The sequence below is a fragment of the Manis pentadactyla genome, chromosome 6 (assembly GCF_030020395.1).
Source record: "Manis pentadactyla isolate mManPen7 chromosome 6, mManPen7.hap1, whole genome shotgun sequence".
Lineage (NCBI taxonomy): Eukaryota > Metazoa > Chordata > Mammalia > Pholidota > Manidae > Manis > Manis pentadactyla.
This window is the reverse complement of record NC_080024.1, coordinates 143,750,653-143,773,020: the sequence shown is the minus strand read 5'-3', so window position 1 is coordinate 143,773,020 and position 22,368 is coordinate 143,750,653. Positions and strand designations below refer to the sequence as shown.

Below are 22,368 nucleotides of genomic sequence, written 5' to 3'. Positions count from 1 at the left end.
CTAGGCTCTCTGAGTGGGCAGAGCTTAGAGCATATGTGAATGTGTACTAACACACATATATATCTATATATTGTGTGTACATCAGTGTACATTTGCATTAAAAAACAAGATTTTGGATACTTTGAATTCCAGTTGGACCAGACTAAACACCATGGGGTTGATTTTTAGCCTTCTTCCCTTCCCTATTAATAAAATTCTTTCTCCAAGAGGAAGAAACGTGGTTCTTTCTCTCTATAATGTATTTATTTATTGGCTCAGTTTTAATTTGCACATAAAGTGGTTTCAGATGGTTGACCCATATCCCTTCGAGGGTTACTGACAGATTACGTAAAGTTCCTTTTGCCTCTAGCCTTACAGTGTCTAGTCCAGTCACTATTTTCCAGATAGTTACTTAGTTTAGTTCTTTCCTACATCAGTATAATTATGATACTCATTTGTAATACAGTGAGGTTCTTCGTTAGTGTTTGTATTCCTCCTGCATCCTCTTATGTTTTAATGGTTTGTATTTTGGGTATATATGAAGGGTACGTGAATACCATGGTTCTGATTACCAAGATGTGTGGGTGTGTACTCATTGACGTAGCTCTGCCTTTTTTTCACAGCTATCCCATTCTATTCTCCCCTCTCTCTAGCCCTTTCCCACCCAGTCCCTGTTTAACCCATCTCATTAGTTTCTCATTGGCTCTTCCTGTATTCTACACATGCGTATTTTCTTAGATCCCCTCTTTCTTACACGAATGGTAGCGTACCTCTGCTTCCATTAGCTTTCTTTTGTGCTTTGCTTGTTTCACTTCAGAGGTAGTACCGGAACATTTTAAGATTCAATTCGTTGTTTGTATATCTTAGCTGTCCAGTTGTACTATCCATGAAAGCATTTACTTAGGGTAGTTAGCAGTCCTTGTAAACTCTCACTAATTGATGAATGTTGTAAAGTTCATGTAAAAACTGGACTCAAATTTCTGAGTTTGTCCTCTAAAACTTTTTCTTAAGATTAAGCTTTAGAAAAATTACAAACAGGAAATATTTGCTTTTTATGGAAGAGATGGTTTGTGTCTTCATGGATTTTCACATTCTTAAGGAATCATACAATTTTTTTAGCAGAAGCATGTAGTTCAATCCCCTTTGCTTTACAGAAAAAAGAAAAAAAAAGGTCCTAAATGATAAAAGATCATAAATATGAAGAGTCAGGAGTACTTTTCATTATCTCACTTTTAAATGTTATTTCTAGCACACCATAAAGACTGAATTTTTATTCTTCTTATAGAAATTCCCAAACATACAAAAAAGTCGAGGATACTATAAGAGCCCTCCCCATCCCCCCACCCGCAGTTCAGTTATTAATAACCAAGCAGCAGCCTGAGCCTTCATTATAAAGTGCCTCATTGACCCCTCTAAGCTGTAATAGCCAGCGGTGGCCACAGCCTAAATCCGTCATCTCATTAGAGGTTGAAGAAGAGTGACACACTCTCCTTCTAAAATTCTCTCTCCATTTAAAAAGGAGAATTTCTCCTATCACTTGTTTGCTATCCTGAAATAGTCCAGGAAAGGCAGAATAGATACTTGCTTCTTGCCTTTTAATCATTTTTCAGAATAATGTGTTGGTGCCCTGGCAGTCTCCAGGGTTAAACGATGAGGTAGAGAAAGGTAATTTTTTTTCAACTCATGGATTTTAACATATTTTGCTGTTTTGATCCATTAGTCTTATAATCGTCTCATCTTTGGCCACTAACAGCCCCTGCTGGTTAGTTTCTGCATCTTCTTGACATAACTCCAGTAGTGTTCGGTAGCCTCCTTCCTTTCATGTAAGACTTCCAGGCTTCTCTTGTACATTTCTATTCCATCTGTGGCAGAAGGCATTTTTCTTTGGAGCCCTGGTCTTTTAGTAAAAAATGGTATTTGTAGACAGTCTAATGTTTATTGCTACTGAATTGTCATTGCTTCTAGGCCTTTTCAGCAAGCAGAATTACAAATTTTTTTGAGCTTTACATTTGTACATGTTGGCTTGTGTTATTTGTTAATTGATTATATTTTTTCAAATGTTGGATCCAAAGTGTAAATGCTCTTTTGGTGAGTAGGCAGTGTTGAGCATTTCATGTGTACCTTTACTAATTTACTGAGTACCTGTTGTGTTCTAGGTGCTGCAATAGGCATTTTCACATCAATATTCTCCCATGTTCTTCGGGGGCCTTGCCCTTACCCTCTTCTTTACCTTACCTTACCTGTCCCTATAATGTAATACTTAGGCTGCTTAGCAATCTTCTTTCATTCCTGATCATCACATTGTCTCATTCAAGATAGTCCCTACTGTCCTTAAGCCGAGCCACATAGCCCAGCCCACCCCGGAAGCTCTTCCTGGAGATGACCTTGCCTCCTCTGTCTCTTCTGTGCTCCACCCTCCCTCCCCCTCTTGTCTCTATCCACACAGTCCATAATCCAGGCCAGTCCTTAGCTCTGGATCCCGTTCTTTCTGTTTCTGACTCTTAACTCTGTGAGTATCCTCTCTCTGTCTTCTACATTTAGCATATCCCTTAGTCTTCCAAAAAAAAGTAGACCAAACTACTTGCCTCTGCTTCCGAACCACTGTGATGTGCTGTCACAGCCCTGCCGTGTTCTCCGTGCAGTCACGGGAACTCTAGTAGTGGACACCTTTCAGTCCTTGTCGGACTGGACTTGCTGTAGCAGCTGACACTTTGTATCACTCCTTCTATCCTGAGACATTTCCCTTTCAAGACTTCGGCATACGGCTCAACTCTTGGTGCTCTGTGGTCTCTCTGCTTCCATTTAGCTTTCTTCACTTGTTCCTTTTACTTACATCATCCTTTCACAGGTGTTTTTCTGTGTGGTTTTATCCAGCCTGCTTTTCACTTGACCTGTTCGCTAAGCGAAAGAGACCTTCCACTCACCACAGTCTCATCCCCACAGAACACTCCTTATCCTTTAACACTCAGCTCCGGTGCTCAGCTAAGTTAAATGTGTCTTTCTTTGTGGAACTCTAGATGTGCTTCTGTCACTTTGCTCTCCTGGTAGACTGTCGGTCTCAGCGAGGCAGGAATTTTCTCTTACAGTTTCTACACCTAAACATTGCCTGGCTCATAACATGTACCAAATAAATGTTAGCAGAATCAAAAGGCAATTGAATGATTGAACTAGGATGACTATAAGTGACACATCTTTGTATATCAAAAAGACATTCGTGTGTAAGCAAGATGATGCTTCTGGGAAGCAGTGTTCTTCAATGCAGATATGTGAGAAAGCTATATATTCTCGGATGCTTTGTTCTGGTATTTTAGGTATATTAAAATATAATCCTTAATTTGGGTTTTAATAGAAAAGTGTACATTCACACATGAATTTTCTTGAGCATGTATGCCCATTAAAAGAAATTTTAATCAATACATGCCATTTATTCAGAAAACAGTTGAGATAGTTTGTAAAAAGTTTTAAAGTGTTCATTGCTCATGTAACTCAAATATAATTTCTTAAAACTTACTGTACTTAACCTTTAGCGTGGCATGTACTGTATTATTTCTAAGTAATTCTGTGATTTGAGTTGCTCTTTTTTGTTTTCTTCCAACAAAGCTTTTACTTTCTAAATTAAAGTTTATTCCAAGGAAATTAGTTAGATAATGTATTTATTCATTCATCCCAATTGAACTATAACTTGAAGGCAGTGTCAGGAAATCAGAGACATGATCCCTATTCTTGGAGCAGCATGCTCTAGGAGGGAGATAATCCATTTGTACAGATTCAAGGGAGAAAAGTGTGAGTGTGTGGGGTGGGTGGGGCAGGGAGAGTAGTTGCATTTGGCAGGGAAAGGTCAGGGGAAGGAAAATGTAGAAGAAAGGCAGCCATTTGAACTGGGCTTTTCCATTTTAGTCCTTCAGTCTTGAGTGGAGGGGTCAGAACTAGAAACACCATCACAGATAGGAAGGCTTGAAGTAAAGGGTATTTGCTGGGAATGGCAGGAGCCAAGACAGCTGAAAGGGAGTAGTAGGAAACAGAGTTAGAAAGATGAGCTGCAAAGAGAATAAGGAAGGATTTTTAAAGCCTGTGGCCATTTTCAAACACACACAGAGGTAGAGAGATTAGTATATTGAACCTGTGCATTTCCATCAGTATAGTTGGACCTCTGCTTCAACAGCTGGAAACATTTTGCCAGTCCAGTCTTATTTTATCTACTTCATGAAAAGATCCCCACACTTGAAGATATATCATAATATTAATGTTAATAACATGAGCTTTTAAGTACTTTAGGTAAACTAACCTGGCATTTTCGGGTAGCTCAAAAATCATAAATGTTCTTTTTCTTTCATTATAAATACTAACCCTGATTAGTGGAAAACATTTGCAAGTCTCTTACTGTCATGCTTTCAGATGCATAACCACAGGTCCCACTCAGTGGTAGAGTTCTTTATCTTACATCTGAATAGTGGAATCACATCTTACAGTGGAGATTATACGAAGTCAGTATGTAAGGTAAAGTGCTGCATAAGGTTTAAATTACCATTCAAAAGGGGCCACGTAGGAGACGGCCATGCCATCAGCTCATTACACCAAACAACCAGTTTTTCCCTTCAGATTTGAGACAGACAGGTAATGCTTTTAATTGGGTTCTAGTTGAAGCACTAGGTTTGTATATAGGGGCTTCCTAATAGGACTTCAGGGAGACATAGACAGAATTGCATTTGTCTTAGGGGTCTCCGAAAGCACCCCTAAGTTCTATAATTTACTAGAAGTACTCACAGTTTGTGAAGAGGAAAGGATATAAAGTAAAATCAGCCCCCAAAAATGGTGCCTCAGGTGGAGTCCAGGAGAAACTAGGCACAGGCTTCCAGTTGTCTCTCTCAGTACAGTCACACAAACAGTGCTTATTCTTCCCAACAGTGACGTGATGGCATGGGCAAAGTGTTGTCAACCAAGGAAGCTCCCCCAGCCTTTGTGCTGGGATATAGGGGTCGATCACACAGACATGGAGCACCACTGTGACTGAACTACTCAGTCTGCAGTCCCTTTTTGGATGTCAAACTGAGCGGCATAAGGCCCCAGGCAAACAAATATAAATCACATTGTTAGAATAAACTATCTGGCATGGCCCAAGGCCCACAGGCAGTCACAGACACACTTACCAGGAAGGATATTATAAGGGCTCAGAGGTTACCTCCCAGGGACTGGTCAAGAGCCAGTCCTGAAAATTCACCTTTGGAATGTGCAGGGTTTGGTCAGCCCAAGCCTGATGAATTAATCCTTGCATGACACTAACCATTTAGAAAGATGTAAGTTCATTAGGAGAGTCATCCATTGTGTTATTCAATATTCATTTATAATACTGATTTTCACACAATTTATCTTTTTTTATGATCTGTCTTGGGCTTAGAAATGTATCTAACTGTTTGAAATATGTGCCTGAAAAAAATAATCTCTGTTATGATTCCATTGTCTAAAGGGAATTTCTATTTCAGGAATTCCATGAGTGACACTATCAGACTGGTCAGTGGCATACAGCATCCTGGATCTGCAGGGGGAGTTTATGAGACAACCCAGCACTTCAATGACATCAAAGAGCACCTTCACATAGTAAAGCGAGACATAGATAACTTAGTGCAGCGAAATGTGGTAAGTGTTTTTCCTTTGCTTTTATAATTTTTGCACTCTTCTTTAGGAAAGGAAGAGCATGCATTCTACTGAAAAAACTCTTAACTTGTTAATGCTAATAATGCTCTTTTTTAATATTCAGGATAAAATTATTCCATATGATCAAATGTTTATGTGTTCCCTGCTTCCATAGCTGATTGAAATGAGATTTTTTCTAATTCCTGTTCCAATTGGTGGAGCTGTTACACTCTCAGACTTTATTTTTTCTTGATTGTTTTTCCCTAAGTTTTCTTTCTAAAGAATGACTTGTTATCAGTAACGATATCTTTAAACAGCTTTGGAAAAAGGTAAGTATCTCAGTAAACACCTTTGTTAGACAAATAAGCACTAGGTAAGTAATTTCTCTTGTGTAGGCCATTGAGTCCAGATCTAAAACTGGCTAATTGATAGTAGCTTTCTTTAAGCAAGATTCTTCTTTTTACTAGCTATTTTTCTTGTCTTTGTTCATTTGTTTTGTAAGTTTTGTTGTATTTTTTAACTTGTCTAGGTCTTTTTATGTAAGCCCCATCCGCATTTTTCCAGATTGGTGAAAAATATTAAAAATAGGTAACATTTTTTTTTTGAGGTGTAACTTGCAAGAGACTATATTAAAAGACAGACCCCTGGTACCTCTAAGTTTTTTCAGTTTTCCCTTATTTACTGACGTTGAAAACCCGTATAAAATTCACAAAAGCTTATAGCATTTGCCTCTTCCCCTTCCAGTTTAATCTTTTTGAAATAACCAACACTAGAAGTTTTGCATGGAACAACCCCATAAAAACTGGGCTGGAGAAAGTGTTCGTGGAATAGCTCGTACCATACTTGGCTTACCATGTATGATAAGATACTCCAGCTCCTTATAATAAGAGAAATGCACAATAAAACTCTTCTGTGATAGCATTCTCCACCTATTTGACAAAAAAAAATGAGCATACTCTGTTGCCAAAGCTAAAGGAAAACAAACACAACATTGCACTGCTAGGAGTGCAAAATGGTATGGCCCTTAGGAAGAACTTGGCAATACATAATAAAAATATATACTCATTTGCTTATTTAACCCAGCATTTCCACAGATACACTAGCAAAAAAACATATACCTACTATGCTCAAGGCTGTCCTTTGCAGGACTATTTGTAATAGCAGAAGACTAGAAACAGATTGAACAAATGGAGAACAAATAACAAGATGGTAATTATAAACCCAACCATATTTACTGAGAATTACACTCAGTGTAAATTTCTTGTAAATTTGGATCCAGTCAAAAGCTTAGATGGTTCCTCATACCTATTGAATAAGATGGATTGAAAGATTCAAAGACTGATTTATCCTTCTATTATTTCTTTATCTCTTAATATAAACATATTATTTTATCTTCCCCTTCAAAAGAAGGGTAACATACATATTTTTCTCCTCCCTGCTTTTTACTTAATATTTCTGTACTAGTATACAGATATTCCTTACTCCTTTTTATAGCTGTAAAAAACTCCATTATGTGACTTTGTTTCAGTTTATAATTTCTAATGAGAAATCTAACAATCTTAACTTTTGTTCCTCTGCACCTGTCTTTTTTCTCTGCTTTTACGATTTTCTCTTTAATACTGATTTTCAGCAGTTCGATTATGATTTGCTTTGATTTGTTTTCTTTCTGTCTCTTCTGCTTGGAGTTTAATATCTTGCTTCTTGGGTTTATAGCTGTCATTAAATCTGGAAACTCTTTAGCCATTGTTTCTTCCAGTTGTTTTTCTGTTAGATTACTCTAACTGGGGATCACTTCTATTTCTGTGTCTTCAGGTGTGTATTTTCTGCTGCAGTGTCTCATGTGCTCTTCATCTCTTCTGACTTTTTTTTTTTTTTAATCTCTAGAAATTCCATTTCGGTCTCTTAATATCTTCCATTTCCTTTTCATGTTCATGTTTTCCTCTATGTTCGTAAGCAGAGAGTTCATATTTACAATATATTTTAATGAATTGGTTGGGTAATTCCATCATCTGTGTCATTTCTGGGTGTACTTTTAGTAATTAACCTTTCTCGTAATATGGGTCATATTTTCTGGCTTCTTTACACACCTGGTAGTTTTCTATTGGATGCTGAATATTTTGACTTTTATGTTACTGGTAGTTGAATTTTGTGGTATTTGGTCACATAGTGTTCAGTTTTGTTCTGGTTGCAGTTAAAGGTTTCGGGATTAGTTTGATCCTTTCAACATATGCCTTTTAAACTTCTTGAGGATGGGGCTAGATCAGTCTTCAGGCAGGGTTTCTGAATCTCAGCACTATTGATATTCTGCAGCACATACTTCAGTTTGGTGGCAAGCTGTTCTGCAGTGGTAGGATATTTAGCAGTGTTCTTGGCTCTGACCCATTAGATGTCAGTAGCACTTCCCAGTCATGACAGTCACAAACGTCTTCAGATGCTGCCAAATGTTACCTGATGAGGTCAATCGCCCTGGTTGAGACCCACTCGTCCAGAGTTCGTTTCTCCTCACTACTAAGGGGTGTCGTCTGAGTTCTACTTGATGCTCCATGTGGTCTCTCCATTGTGGCTGATGGGAAAGCAAATTTCCCAGCCCCCTGTGTAAGCTCTGGATATTGGCCTATTGCGGGTAGTCCTTTCTTTAGCCTTGTGGAGTTCTATGCCATACACGAGCAGATTAGATTCAATTCAGCCAGGTATTGGAAGGACTCTTCTGCGAACCTTCAAAGCTTTCTCCCTGTGTAGTTATTTCTCTTCATAATCTGTCGCACACATTCTAGCCACCTTGGTTTCCCTAACTGCAGTCTCCAATTTCTCAACTCAACTCAGCAAGAGCACTAGGTTCTGTCTCTCTCCCAGCGCTGCGGCCTGGAATCTGCTCCGGGCAGTGAGCTGGAGCTCTCCTCTGTTTCTGCCTCCCTTTGCTCTGCCTGTGGCAGCCATGCAGGCTTTTACTGCCTGTGTTCACTGTCTAATAGCAGTTCCCTATGTTTTATCTTGTTTTCTACTTGCTCAAGATGGAAGAGCCGTTCCCACAGCAGTTTACATGTCATAGGTGGAAACAGAAGGTACACCTCTCATCTCATGTTTTTTTGTATGGAGTACTGATATTATTGTTCAGTGAAAATTTTTCTAATTTCCATTTTAATTTCTTCTCTGATCCATGGGTTGTTTAAGATTGCATATTTCTTTGGCCAGTTTTTTTCCCGTAAGATTCTGATCACTTAATTTCTTGCTATCTTTTTTTGGTATTTTTTTAATTGAAGTACTGTTGATAAATAGTCTTATGTGATTTCAAGTATACAACCCAGTGGTTCAACACAACCATATAATTAAATTCTAACCCCCAACTACTGCAGTTGCTATCTTGAAGACATTACAGAATCATTGACTGTATTCTCCATGCTATACTACTATCCCCGTGACCAACTTATATTATGATTGAAAAATATTGTACCCCTTCATCCCTTTTACCTTCCTGCCAACCAACCCCAACTCCTATCCATGGCAACTAACAGTCACTTCTGTGTCTGTGAGTTTACTGCTATTTTGTTTTGTTTGGTTTTTAGATTCCACAAATAAGTGAAATCATACAGCATTTGTCTTTCTCCACCTGGCTTATTTCACTTAGCATAATATCCTGTAGTTCCATCCATATTGTTGCAAATGGCAGGATTTCTTTTTTTCTTTATGGCTGAATAAAACTCCATTGTGTATATGTACCACATCTTTATTCATCTATTTATGGACACTTAAATTGCTTCCCATATCTTGGCTATTGTAAATAATGTGGCAGTAAATGTAGGCATGCATGTATCTTTTTGAATTAGGGATTTTGTTTTCTTCGGGTAAATTCCTAGAAGTCTAATTACTGGATCAAATGGTATTTCTCTTTTTAGTTTTTTGAGGAACCTCTATACTACTTTCCACAGTGGCTGTACCAATCTACAATCCCACCAACAGTGTAGGAGAGTTCCCATTTCTCCACATCCTTCTCAACACTTGTTATTTCTTGTCTTTTGGTTGGTGGCCATTCTAACTGGTATGAAGTGACATCTCATGGCTTTGATTTGCATTTTCCTGATATTAAGCAAGGTGGAGCATCTTTTCATGTGCCTGTTGGCCATTTGTATTTCTTCTTTGGAGAGATGTCTGTTCAGGTCCTCTATTTTTTAATTGGATTATTTGGTATATTTTGGTGTTGAGGCATATGAGTTCTTCATAAATTTTTAATGCTAACCCCTTACAGGATAAATCATTTATGAATATATTCTCCCATACTGTAGGTTGCCATTTTGTTCGGGTGATGGTGTCCTTGGCTGTACAGAAGCTTTTTAACTTGATGTAGTCCCACTTGTTCATTTTTTATTTTTTTCCCTTTCCCAAGGAGATGTGTCCAGGAAAAAATTGCTCATGCTTAAACATTCAAGAGATTTTTGCCTCTGTTTTCTTCTAAGAGTTTTATGGCTTCATGTCCTTCATTTAGGTCAGTTTACTTTTTGTGTATGGAGTTAGATGATAATCCAGTTTCATTCTCTTTCATGTAAGTATCCAGTTTTCCCAACACCAATTATTGAAGAGGCTGTCTTCTCCTTGTATATTCATGGCTCCTTTATGGTATATTAATTGACCATATATATGTGGGTTTATATCTGGGCTCTTTTCTGTTCCACTGATCTGTGGATCTGTTCTTGTGCCAGTACCATACTGTTTTGATTACTGTGTAGCTTTGTAGTAGAGCTTGAAGTCCTCTTTGTTGACTTCAAACAAATACCTTCAGCTTAATACCCTCAGCTTTGTTGTTGTTCTCAGGATGGCTTTGGCTTTTCATTGTCTTTGGTGGTTCCATATGGATTTTAAGATTTTTTGTTCTAGTTCATTGAAAAATGCTATTGGTATCTTGATAGGAATTGCATTAAAGCTGTAAATTGCTTTGGGCAGGATGGCCATTTTGACAATATTAATTCTTTCTATTCATGAGCACAGGATAGATTTCCATTTTTTGTGTATTTTCAATTTCTCTCATGAGTGACTTACAGTTTTCAGAGTACAGGTCTTTCACCTTGTTGGCTGAGTTTATTCCTAGGTATTTTATTATTTTTGAGGCACTTATAAATGGAATTGTTTTCCTGAGTTATCTTTCTGCTAGTTTGTTGTTAGTATATGGGAGTGCAACAGATTTCTGTGTATTAATTTGGTATCCTGCAACTCTGTTGAATCCAGTTATTCAGATAGTTTTTTGGTGGCGTCAACTCCTTCCTTACCAATTTGGATGCCTTTTATCTCTTTATCTTGTCTGATTGCCATGGCTAGGACCACCAGTACTATGTGAATAAAAGTGGTGAGAATGGGCATCCTTGTTCCTGATCTTAGAGAAAAAGCTTTCAGCTTTTCGCCTTTGAGTATGATGTTAGCTGTGGGTTTATCCTGTGCGGCCTCTATTATGTTGAGGTATGTACCTACTATACCCATTTTGTTGAGTTTTTATCATGAATGGATGTTGAATTTTGTCAAATGTATTTTCAGCATCTATTGAGATGATTATATGGTTTTTATCCTCTTTGTTAATGTGGTGTATGACAATGATTGATTTACAAATATTCTATCAAACTTCCATCCCTGGAGAAATCCCACTTGGTCATGATGGATGATCCTTTTGATGTGTTTTTTAATTCAGTTTGCTAATATTTTGTTGAGAATTTTGCATCTTTGTTCATCAGGGAGATAGATAATTGCTTTTTTTTCGGCGCCTAGATAATTTTCTTTTTTTGTGGTGTCGTCATCTGGTTTTGGTATTAGAGTGACGCTAGCCCAATAGAATGTGTTTGGAAGTATTCCCTCCTCTTCTATTTACTCTGGAATACTTTAAGAAGGATGAGTATTAGCTCTTTTTTAACTGTTTGGTAGAATTCAGGTGTGAAGCCATCTGGACCTGTAGTTTTGTTTGTTGGGAGTTTTTGATTGCTAGTTCAATTTCATTGCTGGTAATTGGTCTGTTCAGATTTTCTCTTTCTTCCTGGGTCAGGCTTGGAAGGTTATATTTTTCTAGGAATTTGTCTGTTTCTTCTAGGTTGTCCACAATTTATTGGCATATAATTTTTCATGGAATTCTTTAATAATTCTTTGTTTTTCTGTAGTGTCCGTTTTGGCTGTTCCTTTTTTGTTTCTGATTTTGTTTGTTTACTCTTTTTTTTCTTGATAAGTCTGGCTAAGTGTTTGTTTGTCTATTTCATTTCCTCAAAAAACCAGGTATTGGTTTTGTTGATTTTTTTTCTGTTGTTTTATTCTTCTCTATTTTATTATTTCTGCTCTTATCTTTATTATGTCGCTCTTAACTTCATTTGTTTCATTTGCTCTTTTTCTAGTTTTTCTCCTTGTAAGTTTAGATTGCGTATTTTTTGTTTCTTGAAGTGGGCCTGTATTGCTGTGTACTTCTCAGAACTGCTTTTGTGATGCCCCACAAATTTCAGACTTTTGATTTTTTGTTTTTATTTGTCTCCATGTATTGCTTGATTTGTATTTTGATTTCTTCATTAATTCATTGATTATTCAGAAGCATGTTGTTTAGACTTTATGTGTTTGTGGGTTTTTTTGTTTTCTTTGTGTAATTTATTTCTAGTTTCATACCACTATGGTCTGAGGTGGTGTTGCTTGATACAATTTCAATCTTTTAAATTTGTTCAGGCTCTTTTTGTGGCTCAGTATGTGATACCTTCTGGAGAACATTCCATGTATACTTGAGAAAAATGTGTATCCTGCTGCTTTGGGGTGGAATGTTCTTTAGATATCTGTTAAGTTCATCTGATCTAATGTATTGATCAGTGCCTGTTTCCTTAATTTATTTTCTGTCTGGTTGATCTATTGATGTAAGTGGTGTGTTGGAAGTCCCCTAAGGTGAATGAGTTGCAGTCTGTTTCCCCCCTTCAGTTCTGTTAGTATTTGTTTTACATTTTAGATGCTCCTGTGTTGGGTACATAGATGTTTATAGTTGTTATGTCCTCTTATTGGACTGATCCTGTTATCATTATGTAATGTCCTTCTTTGTCTTCTTGTTACTTTCTTTGCTTTGAACTGTATTTTGCCTGATTATAAGTACAGCTACTACTGCTTTTTACTCCCATTTATTTGCATGAATATCTTTTTCCATCCCTGCACTTTCAGTCTGTGTATGTCTAGATTGGAAGTGAGTTTCTCATAGGCAGCATGATGGGTGTTGTTTCTTTTTGTTTTTTTAGTAGAATTTTTTTTATTAAGGTATTATTGATATGTACTCTTATGAAGGTTTCACATGAAAAACAGTGTGGTTACTACATTCACCCATATTATTGTCTCCCTCCATTCCTGATTGCAGTCACTGTTCATCAGTGTAGTAAGATGCCACAGAGTCACTAATTGACTTCTCTGTGCTACAGTCTTCCCCATGATCCCCCACACCATGTGTACTAATCATAATACCCCTCAATCCCCTTCTCCCTCCCACCTCAGCTGCCCTCCCCCACCTCTCCCCTTTGATAACCACTAGTGCCTTCTTGGAGTCTGTTAGTCTGCTGCTGTTTTGTTCCATCAGTTTTACTTCGTTGTTATACTCCACAAATGAGGGAAATTATTTGGCACTTGTCTTTCTCCACCTGGCTTATTTCACTGAGCCTAAATACCCTCCAGCTCCATCCATGTTGTTATAAATGGTAGGATTTGTTTCTTTCTTATGGCTGAACAGTCTTCCATTGTGTATATGTACCACATCTTTATCCATTCATCTACTGATGGACACTTAGGTTGCTTTCAAAGCTTGGCTATCGTAAATAGTGCTGCAGTAAACATAGGGGTGCACATGAATTTTTGAATCTGAGAACTTGTATTCTTTGGGTAAATTCCTAGGAGTGGAATTTCTGGGTCAAATGATGTTTCTATTTTTAGTTTTTTGAGGAATCTCCATATTGCTTTCCACAATGGTTGAAGTAGCTTACATTCCCACCAGCAGTGTAGGAGGCTTCCCCTTTCACCGCATCCTCACCAGCATTTGTTGTTCTTTGTCTTTTTGATGCTGGCCATCCTAACTGGTGTGAGGTGAGATCTTGTGGTTTTAATTTGCATTTTCCTGATGATTAGTGATGTGGAACATCTTTTCATGTGTCTGTTGGCCATCTGAATTTCTTCTTTTGAGAATTGTCTGTTCATATCCTCTGCCTATTTTTTTAATCGGGTTATTTGCTTTTTGGGTGTTGAGGCATGTAAGTTCTTTATATAATTTAGATGTTAACCCCTGTCAGATATGTCATTTACAAATACATTCTTCCATACTGTAGGATGTCTTTTTGTTCTGCTGATGGTGTCCTTTGCTGTACAGAAGATTTTTAGTTTGATGTAGTCCCATTTGTTCATTTTTGCTTTTATTTCCCTTGCCTGAGGAGATACATTTGGTAAAAAGTTGCTCATGTTTATATTTATGAGATTTTTGCCTATGTTGTCTTCTAAGAGTTTTATGGTTCCATGACTTACATTCAGGTCTTTGATCCATTTTGAGTTTACTTTTGTGTATGGGGTTAGACTATAATCCAGTTTCATTCTCTTGCATGCAGTTGTCCAGTTTTGCCAACACCAGCTGTTGAAGAGGCTCTCATTTCCCCCGTTGTATGTCCATGGCTCCTTTATTGTATATTAATTGACCATATATGCTTGGGTTTATATGTGGGCTCTCTGGTCTCTTCAATTGGTTTATGGGTCTGTTCTTGTGCCAGTACCAAATTGTCTTGATTACTGTGGCTTTGTAGTGGAGCTTGAAGTCAGGGAGCATAATCCCCCCCCTCTTTATTCTTCCTTCTCAGGATTGCTTTGGCTATTCAGGGTCTTTTGTGGTTCTGTATGAATTTTAGAACAGTTTTCTCTAGTTCGTTGAAAAATTCTGTTGGTGTTTTGATAGAGATTGCATTGAATCTGTAGATCGCTTTAGGCAGGATGGCTATTGTGACAATATTAATTCTTCCTATCCATGAGCATGGGATGTATTTCCATTTATTGGTATATATGACCTTTATTATGTTGAGCTATTTGCCCTCTATACCCGTTTTGTTTGTTGAGAGTTTTTATCATGAATGGATGTTGAATTTTTTCGAGTTCTTTTTCAGCATCTATGGGGATGATCATGTGGTTTTTGTCCTTTTAGTTAATGTGGATGATGTTGATGGATTTTCTAATATCGTACCATCCTTGCATCCCTGGAATAAATCCTACTTGATCATGATGGATGATCTTTTTGATGTATTGTTGAGTTTGGTTTGCTAATAGGGTGTTGTTTCTTTATCCATTCTGCCATTCAGTGTCTTTTGTTTGGTGCATTCAGTCCATTTACATTTAATGTAGTTATTGATATATATGTACTTACTGCCATTTTATTAATTGTTTTCTGTTTGTTATTGTAGTTCCTCTCTGTTCCTTTCTTCCTCTTCTATACCCTTGTTACTTGAGGGTTTTCTTCAGTGTTGTGTTTTGTGTATCTATTAAAAGCTTTAGGTTTTTGGTTACCATACAGTTCGTGGATAGTCTCCTGATTTGTAACTGTCTATATTAAGTTGATGATCACTATTTCAAACACAATCTAAAAGTACTTCTTTTTTCTTCTCCTCCTCCACACTGTATGTACTATGTCATAATCTGCATTTTTTGTGTATCCCTTGACAGATTTTTTATCTAGTTGGTTTTACTACTTTTTGAATATACTTTTTTTTCATACTTGCTTGGTAAGTAATTGGTCCGCTACCTTTACTGTGGATTTATTTTCACTGGTGAAAACTAATTAGGCTAAAGAACATTTTAATCTACAGAAGTCACTTTAACATATCTTCTAATGCTGGTTTAGTGGTGGTGAATTCCTTCAGCCTTCATTTATCTGGGAGATTTTTAATCTCTCCTTCAATTTTGAATGATAATCTTGCTGGTTTGAGGATTCTTGGTTGAGGGTCCTTCTGTTTCAGTACATTAAATATTTCATGCCACTCTCGTCTAGCCTGTGAAGTTTCTGCTGAGAAATCTGCTGATAGCCTGATGGGATATCCCTTTTAAGTAATTTTTTTTTTTTAACTCTGGCTGCTTTCAGTACCCTCTCCTTATCTTTAATCTTTGTCATTTTAATTATTATATGTCTTGGTATTATCTTCCTGGGGTTCCTTTTGTTAGGGGTTCTCTGTGATTCTAGGACCTGTGTGTCTGTTTCCTTCCCTAGATTAGGGAAGTTTTCAGCAATTATTTCTTCAAAGAGACTTTCTACCCCTTTGTCTCTCTCTTCTTCTGGTACCCCTGTTACACAAATATTGTTTTGTTTGTAGTTATCAAACTGCTCTCATCATCCTCTCATTTCCAGATATTCTTTTTTGTCTGTTTCTTAGTTTCATTGTGCTCATGTTCTCTAATTTCCATCTCATTGATCATCTCCTCTATTTGTAGCAATCTGTTATTCATTCCCTCAAGTGTATATTTCATTTCAGTTACTGTATTCTTCAGCTCTGAGTGGCTCTTTTTCAGCACTGTATCTCTTTGTTGAAGACCTCCCTGAGATCTTCAATACGTCTCCACAAATCATTGAGCATATTTATGACTGTTCCTTTGAAATCCAAATCAAGAAGATTGATGATCTCCGTTTCATTTAGCCCTCTTTCTGCTGTCTTATCCTGTAATTTTGTTTGAAACATATTCCTCTGCATCATTTTGTCAGGGTTTCTATGTTTCTTCCTTTGTATTAGATAGATCTGCTATGCTTCCTCTTCTAGAGAGTAATGGCTTTATGAAGAAGGTGTCCTATGGTGCCCAGAAGCTAAAGACTCTTTACCCAACAGTGCTTGGTTCTCCTTTGAGGTGGAGCTCCAGTTGTTGTTGGTGGGCTGCAGGTGGGGCTGCCTCTCTGTCTGCCAGCAGTGGCCTATCTTGGTCCGCTAATGGTGGCAGCTCGCCTCAGTCACTGGGATCATTTTGGGCAGGGCCACCCTCTGCCTGCCCTACAGCAGTGGCAGGGCTGCTGGGTGAACAGGATCAGTGGGCAGTTGCACGGGCACCCCTGGCAGCAGCAGTGGCAAGGTGTATGGCACTGGGCTAGGCCACCATGAGGGGAAGGAGCACTAGGAATTGGCTCCTCTGGTGTCTCCTTAGTTAGGCTGAGACAGAGCAGAAAAAGCTGAAAAGCCTCCCTCTGCTTGTCAGGGAGCAAAGTCTGACACTGGGCCAGGCAGGTGGGCAGGTGGGTGGGGGCACCTCATGGCTGAGCTGCCAGCAAGGGAGATAGAGCATTCAGGGCTCCCACAAGTGCCTGATCTGTTGGGTTGAGGGAGGGCTGGGGAAGTGTCCTCCACCTGCCCTTTCTCCTGCAGAGAGAGCTCCATCCAACCCTTGCCTCTATGACATCCCTCCCGCTGCTGGCAAATCCTTCAAACTGCTGCCTCTGCATTGGGTCCAGCAGGGCCAATAGAGGGTGCCTCTCTCTCTTCCACAAGCAGCTGGAGTCTCAGCCTCTCAGAGTGTTTCAACTCTTCTAGTGTCCAGCTCTGCTAAAAACCAGAACCCAGTGCATTGTGGATTAGTGTTCCCAGAGCAGATCTCTGGGGCCAAGTGTGCAGAGCTGCTGAGCGCCTCTCCTCTCTGCTGTCCATTCCTCTTTCTCCCTCCTGTGGGCTGTGATGGGGCGAGCGCTTGGGTCCCACTTGGTAGGTCTGTGACACTTTACCCTTCTCTCTGTGGTCTTCCCTTCTTCGCCAGGTGCAGGTGGTCTGTTCTGCAGTCTCCAGGTCATTTTCTGAAGTTGCTTGCTGTATTTGCTTTCTGGACGTATGTGTGCAAGAGGAAGTTTCCACTTTGCCTGCCTACTCCACTATCTTTATTCCCACCCACCCACCCCCATCCCTCCTATTTCTTGCTGTCATGCTCTCGTTCTTTGCCTTTAGGCATGTGTTGTTTGTTCATTTAGGATGGATTTGTTTCTAGCTTTGCTAGTTGTCTTCTATAAGGTGGTTGGTTATATTACCCACTCTACCTTACAGAAGTCCCAATCCCATATATTTTATGTGAAGTTTTAACTCTTGAAAAGCTTTCCATCTTCAGGAAATTACTTTCCCAAGGTCCATTAGCTAGTAAGTGATAGAAAGACTTAAGTCTTTAACATCTATTCTATCTCCCTTATATTTTGGTTCTGCCTTTCTTAACTATATTTCTTGAATATAGTCTTGAAGATGCATTTTTCTGTATATGATGGCTTATTAGTTTTCTTACTGACCATTACCTCTCATCTGAAGCATTGTTACCTTGTTCCCTTAGTTCTGTTTGAGGTTATTTCACGCCAGCTTTAGCTTTTGCTGCAGTGGCCAAGAGGGTGCTGTGGAAAGTATGTGAGTGCTAAGGACCTTTGTCCTAGAGATGTGAGCATAATGAGAACTTATCTTAGTAGCCCTTCTGTTTTGGATACCTTGGTCAAGTCTCTGTCCCTGGTATTTCATTACCTTCTTAAACTAGAAGGAATACCCATGGAAATAGAAAAAGAAACATTTTTTTAAAATTCTGATTAGTAATGTTGACTGCTAGGAGACTGGGAAGGATGAGGGCTGAGAAAAAACCATTCTGTTTGTCAGGCTGCCCATTGGTGATGTATCCATGTAATTGTTTGAACCAGAAGACCTCTGAGGGCAAAGGGGATGCTATTAATAGTACTCTAGTGCAGCAAATGTGAACTGGGAGTGTCAATAGTGTCAGCTCATTGTCTGTGACCTTCAAGGACACTAAAATCATGGCCACTGATGAAGACAGGAACCAGATGTCAATGAGTTAGTGACTGTGCGGTGAACGGGCAGAGGCTTGTTTGCATCAGCACTCTTTGAAAGTGTTAGGTGGTAAAAGTTAAGGGAATTGAAAGATATTTAGGGGATGAATAAATGGAAATACTTGTGTTTATACAGTAAACTATGAATTCCATAAAAATTTCACATTTCTTTTTCTAAAATACAAATTTGACTAACTTTAATAGAAAGTTCCTTGTCTTGTAGCCATCAAATGAAAGACCGAGATGCCCAGAACTACCACCATTTCCAGCATGTTTATCTACAATACACTTCATTATATTTGTAGTGGTACAAACGGTGTTATTCATTGGTTATATCATGTATAGGTAAGTCTCTAAAATTTGACCCAACATTTTTCTACATGTTTTTAATTTGAAATACTCAGTAAAGACATGTATGTCCATAATAGAACTTTTAGTACCTATATAATTAGGCTACACAAAGCAAATATTACTTCTAATCTATTTCAGCTCACATGAGTGCATGTATAGATCATATACTTATCTTAATGTATTTTATACTTTAAAAAACATTGTGTATTTTAATTTACAGCAGTCCTGTTTCTTTGTGAAGTAAATTACATAGAAGTTTTTTTCTCTCTTTTTCCTTAGGACTCAGCAAGAAGCAGCTGCCAAAAAATTCTTTTGACCACCAGTTTCATATGTGTACATCATGCGTGTATGTACAAAATGTTGTCTTTTTGAGGGAATTTAAGTGTTTAAATTGCTTTATAGTCTAAATTATTAAATTTTGTATAAAATAACTTGATTTGCAGTCAGAATAAACCTTAAAGACAACCACATGTAAATTTGTGCATAGTACATAAAATCTATTTAAATGTCAGTGAATTTCTGGCCAGTAAAATATAGCCACTGAAAAGAATATTGATAAATAAGGGGGTAAATCATAGAAAATGGGGGCAGCTCCCAATGTGAAAGTTACCTCTGAGTCTGATGTTGGAGGTCTCTTTATTTAACTAAATGCACTTGTCTTCCTGCCCCCCAGAATGAGGTTTCTCTAAGCTCCCCATTATATTTAGTTGGAAACCAAAGTCTTTTTGTTAGAGGTCAGAATTTCCCATTCTAAGACCCAGTCCTGCAATCCTTAAATCTAATGTAACTCCATTGAAAAGTCAAAGAATATTTTGTCTGAGAGCTTTAGGATCTAGATAATAGGCTTCAGAATTTTTACTGAAGTATTTTTTCCCCTTGGATTATCAATGATATGTTTCACTTTTAAAGGAAATTTTGGGGGAAAATTAAGAGCTGCTTTTTGCCTGCAAAAGCATTTAGGTGAATCACAACATGCCTCATTGTTATGGGTATTTTGTCTGGTAATGTGTTCATTTCATGACTGCTCATACTCTTCAGTATCATTATGCAAGTAATTTTGCATTTATAATTGTAATTTAAGGAATTCATTTATCCTGTTTTATTCAGCTCAGACTGCATGTCCTGCGGATACTTTTAAGTTCACAAAGCTTACCACTATGTTCTAGTTTACATTATTGCATACAGCCTGGTGTTTGTGGTGCTGTACATGCTCATCTAAATCAAGGAGGCTGCAGGAGAAAGAGTGTTAAGATTTTTGAAGGCAAAATTTGGAAAATAGAGTTAATACTTCTGATTACTTTCTTTGAACTAAGGATATTATGAAGCACTTACTGACCTTGAGGTGTCAGACCAGAAGGGCCTGTGGTAGTCTTTGTACATAGTTGTCCTACGTATACAAGACAGAGTCTGTAAATGACATTTTAAAATGCAGACTTCATTTTGTTTTCACAGCTGACATAGACCTTTTTGCTGGCTTCAGAATAGTCTTTCAGTAGTGACATGGTTATCTTTCATTTGTCACAGAATCCAAAATTACTGTTTTTATAAAACAGTACTATTTAATTTTTCCAAGCTTTCATAAACTTACATTTACAGTAAATCACAAGTCATTTACAGGTTGCGCTAACTGCCTGAAATCTATATACAAAGACTATGAAGAACTCTGCATTATAGCAATACCTATCTAGTACTGTGTACACAGACAGTCCTGGCACTGCTCTTTGTATTAGCATTTATCCTAGAACACTGAAAAAAGAACATTCTGATTACTCACTGTACTTACAGTCACTTCAACATAGAAATGCTTCACACTAGTGTTTCTCCTTTGGAGTATTAACATTTTAAAATTCATGTTTCAGAGGTATCATCACCACAGAATTAACTCTTACTTAATCTGTGAAAAAAAATTAATACCTTCGGAAGAATACTTAAGTTGTAGACTGTGAAACTCGGGAAATCCTCTTGAGATAAAAGACTGCAAAATATCCAGTATTTTAAAATCCATGATCCCATGTGCCTAAATTTGTTCAAAGGAATATCAGATCTATGCCATATATATTTTTCAGACTGAACTTCAAGAGGAACCATTCTGATCATTCCTAATAAGTGGAGACAGCTGTTAGGAAAGAACATGGCATGACTCTGTTTTTTGCTTAGTAATCTAATTTGAAAATGATTCAGTAAAGCATTTCACACAGGGTGTTTATAGTATTTGAAATTTGGTTTATTTTCCTCAAAATCACTGACTCAGAGTAACTCATTTCTGAAGAAAAATGTTTGTGGAAAAACCAATCACACTGCCAGGATTCTTTCATTTCTGTACTATATTTTATAATTGAATTTGTTAACTTTTCTCACACCAGCAAGTATTTTAAAGGTGCCTTGGATTAAAACAAAATTGATTTTAAAATTTTAGTATGTCATTGTGCTTATAATGCCACTTCTAAAAAGAAATGAAATTATGTAATGGCTAATATACCCTATTTAGTGTACCTACTTGTGTTCTAATTGTTTGAATGTTTTATTCAGCTTGAAACTTTACTGTGAAGCTACAAACAGTAAACAATAAGGGATATCAGTGTTTCTCAAAAGGTGGTCCGTGGGCCATGTGGCTCACGGTGGGCTCATTAAGAGAACAGAGTCCAGGGCTCCATTCCAAACCACCTGAATCAAAACTAAGGGGTGGGGCTTCAGAATACCAATGTTCAGCAAGCAACACAGGTGATCTGAGCACACTAAGTTTGAGAACCACTAAGAAGGGTAGTGAAAAAAAGTTAAGTGTTGTGTTTTGTCGGTTTTAAGCTGAGCGAGCTGAGAGCATAGTGTAACATCTTCATTGTCAATGACGTTAGCAAATGTGCACTGACTTTTATACTTAAAATTTGCTTAAGTGTTTTTTTTTTTACTAAAACTCTTGGTTTATTAGCAACTACAAACTAAGCCCAGATTGTTGCCTGTAGCTCTTGGTACTTTGCTTAATGGCTTTTAAACTTAAAAAGTCATCTTCAGATCATGACCAGGCCATGAAAACTCGCTCTCAAAGTCTGTCTGCTAAAGTGTTTTGCTTTTCTGATTGTGATCTTTGTGACATTTTATCTCAGACAATTGTACTTTTTGATAACTCGGGGAAAGCAAATTACTTGAACAAGGGATTGCCTGACCAGGTGCATTGCAGATATATTAATTTTTGTAAAGAACATAAGCAACAGTTGTGCATATGAAGATGTGATTGTCTCCTGTCCATGTGCTTATTGCAGGGAGATGGTGAACAAATAATTATTTTGGGGATTTTCTCATTTATAAGATCTAATGTAAAATAACCATGTGCAACTTTTTAGATCTGTCTGTTGCCTGTTTAATATATTCCTTTTAACGTTTAAAAGGGTTTTCTATCCACTGTTAATTTCAATTGGATAGCATTTTGTCAAGTGTTTTTTCTGATTGTTATTTGATGCTAGCTGGAATTCAAGAAATGACATTGACCTTATTCAAATAAAGAAATATTTTAGTAAATTTACTTCGTCCTTCACTGATCTCAGGTAATAGGTAGGTATTTATTTTCCAAATAGGCCCTGATTTGTGATCATACTCCATTTATCGTGTGCCACATACCTTAG

The 22,368-nt window shown here is 37.7% G+C and overlaps 1 protein-coding gene across 3 annotated transcripts in view; it reads left to right on the top strand.

The window, feature by feature from the left end:
- Positions 1 to 22,368, top strand: part of LMAN1 (lectin, mannose binding 1) — a 45,804-nt gene that overhangs the window by 15,172 nt on the left and 8,264 nt on the right. For 2 of the 3 annotated variants that reach the window (XM_036876705.2, XM_036876703.2), the window contains exons 11-13: positions 5,460 to 5,613; positions 18,624 to 18,745; positions 19,031 to 22,264. In XM_036876705.2, coding sequence (XP_036732600.1) covers positions 5,460 to 5,613; positions 18,624 to 18,745; positions 19,031 to 19,067 — 313 coding nt within the window. In that variant the 3' untranslated portion in view covers positions 19,068 to 22,264. Of the gene's footprint in view, positions 1 to 5,459; positions 5,614 to 18,623; positions 18,746 to 19,030; positions 22,265 to 22,368 lie in introns of those variants that run through there. The other variant, XM_036876704.2, reaches the window with a different exon arrangement.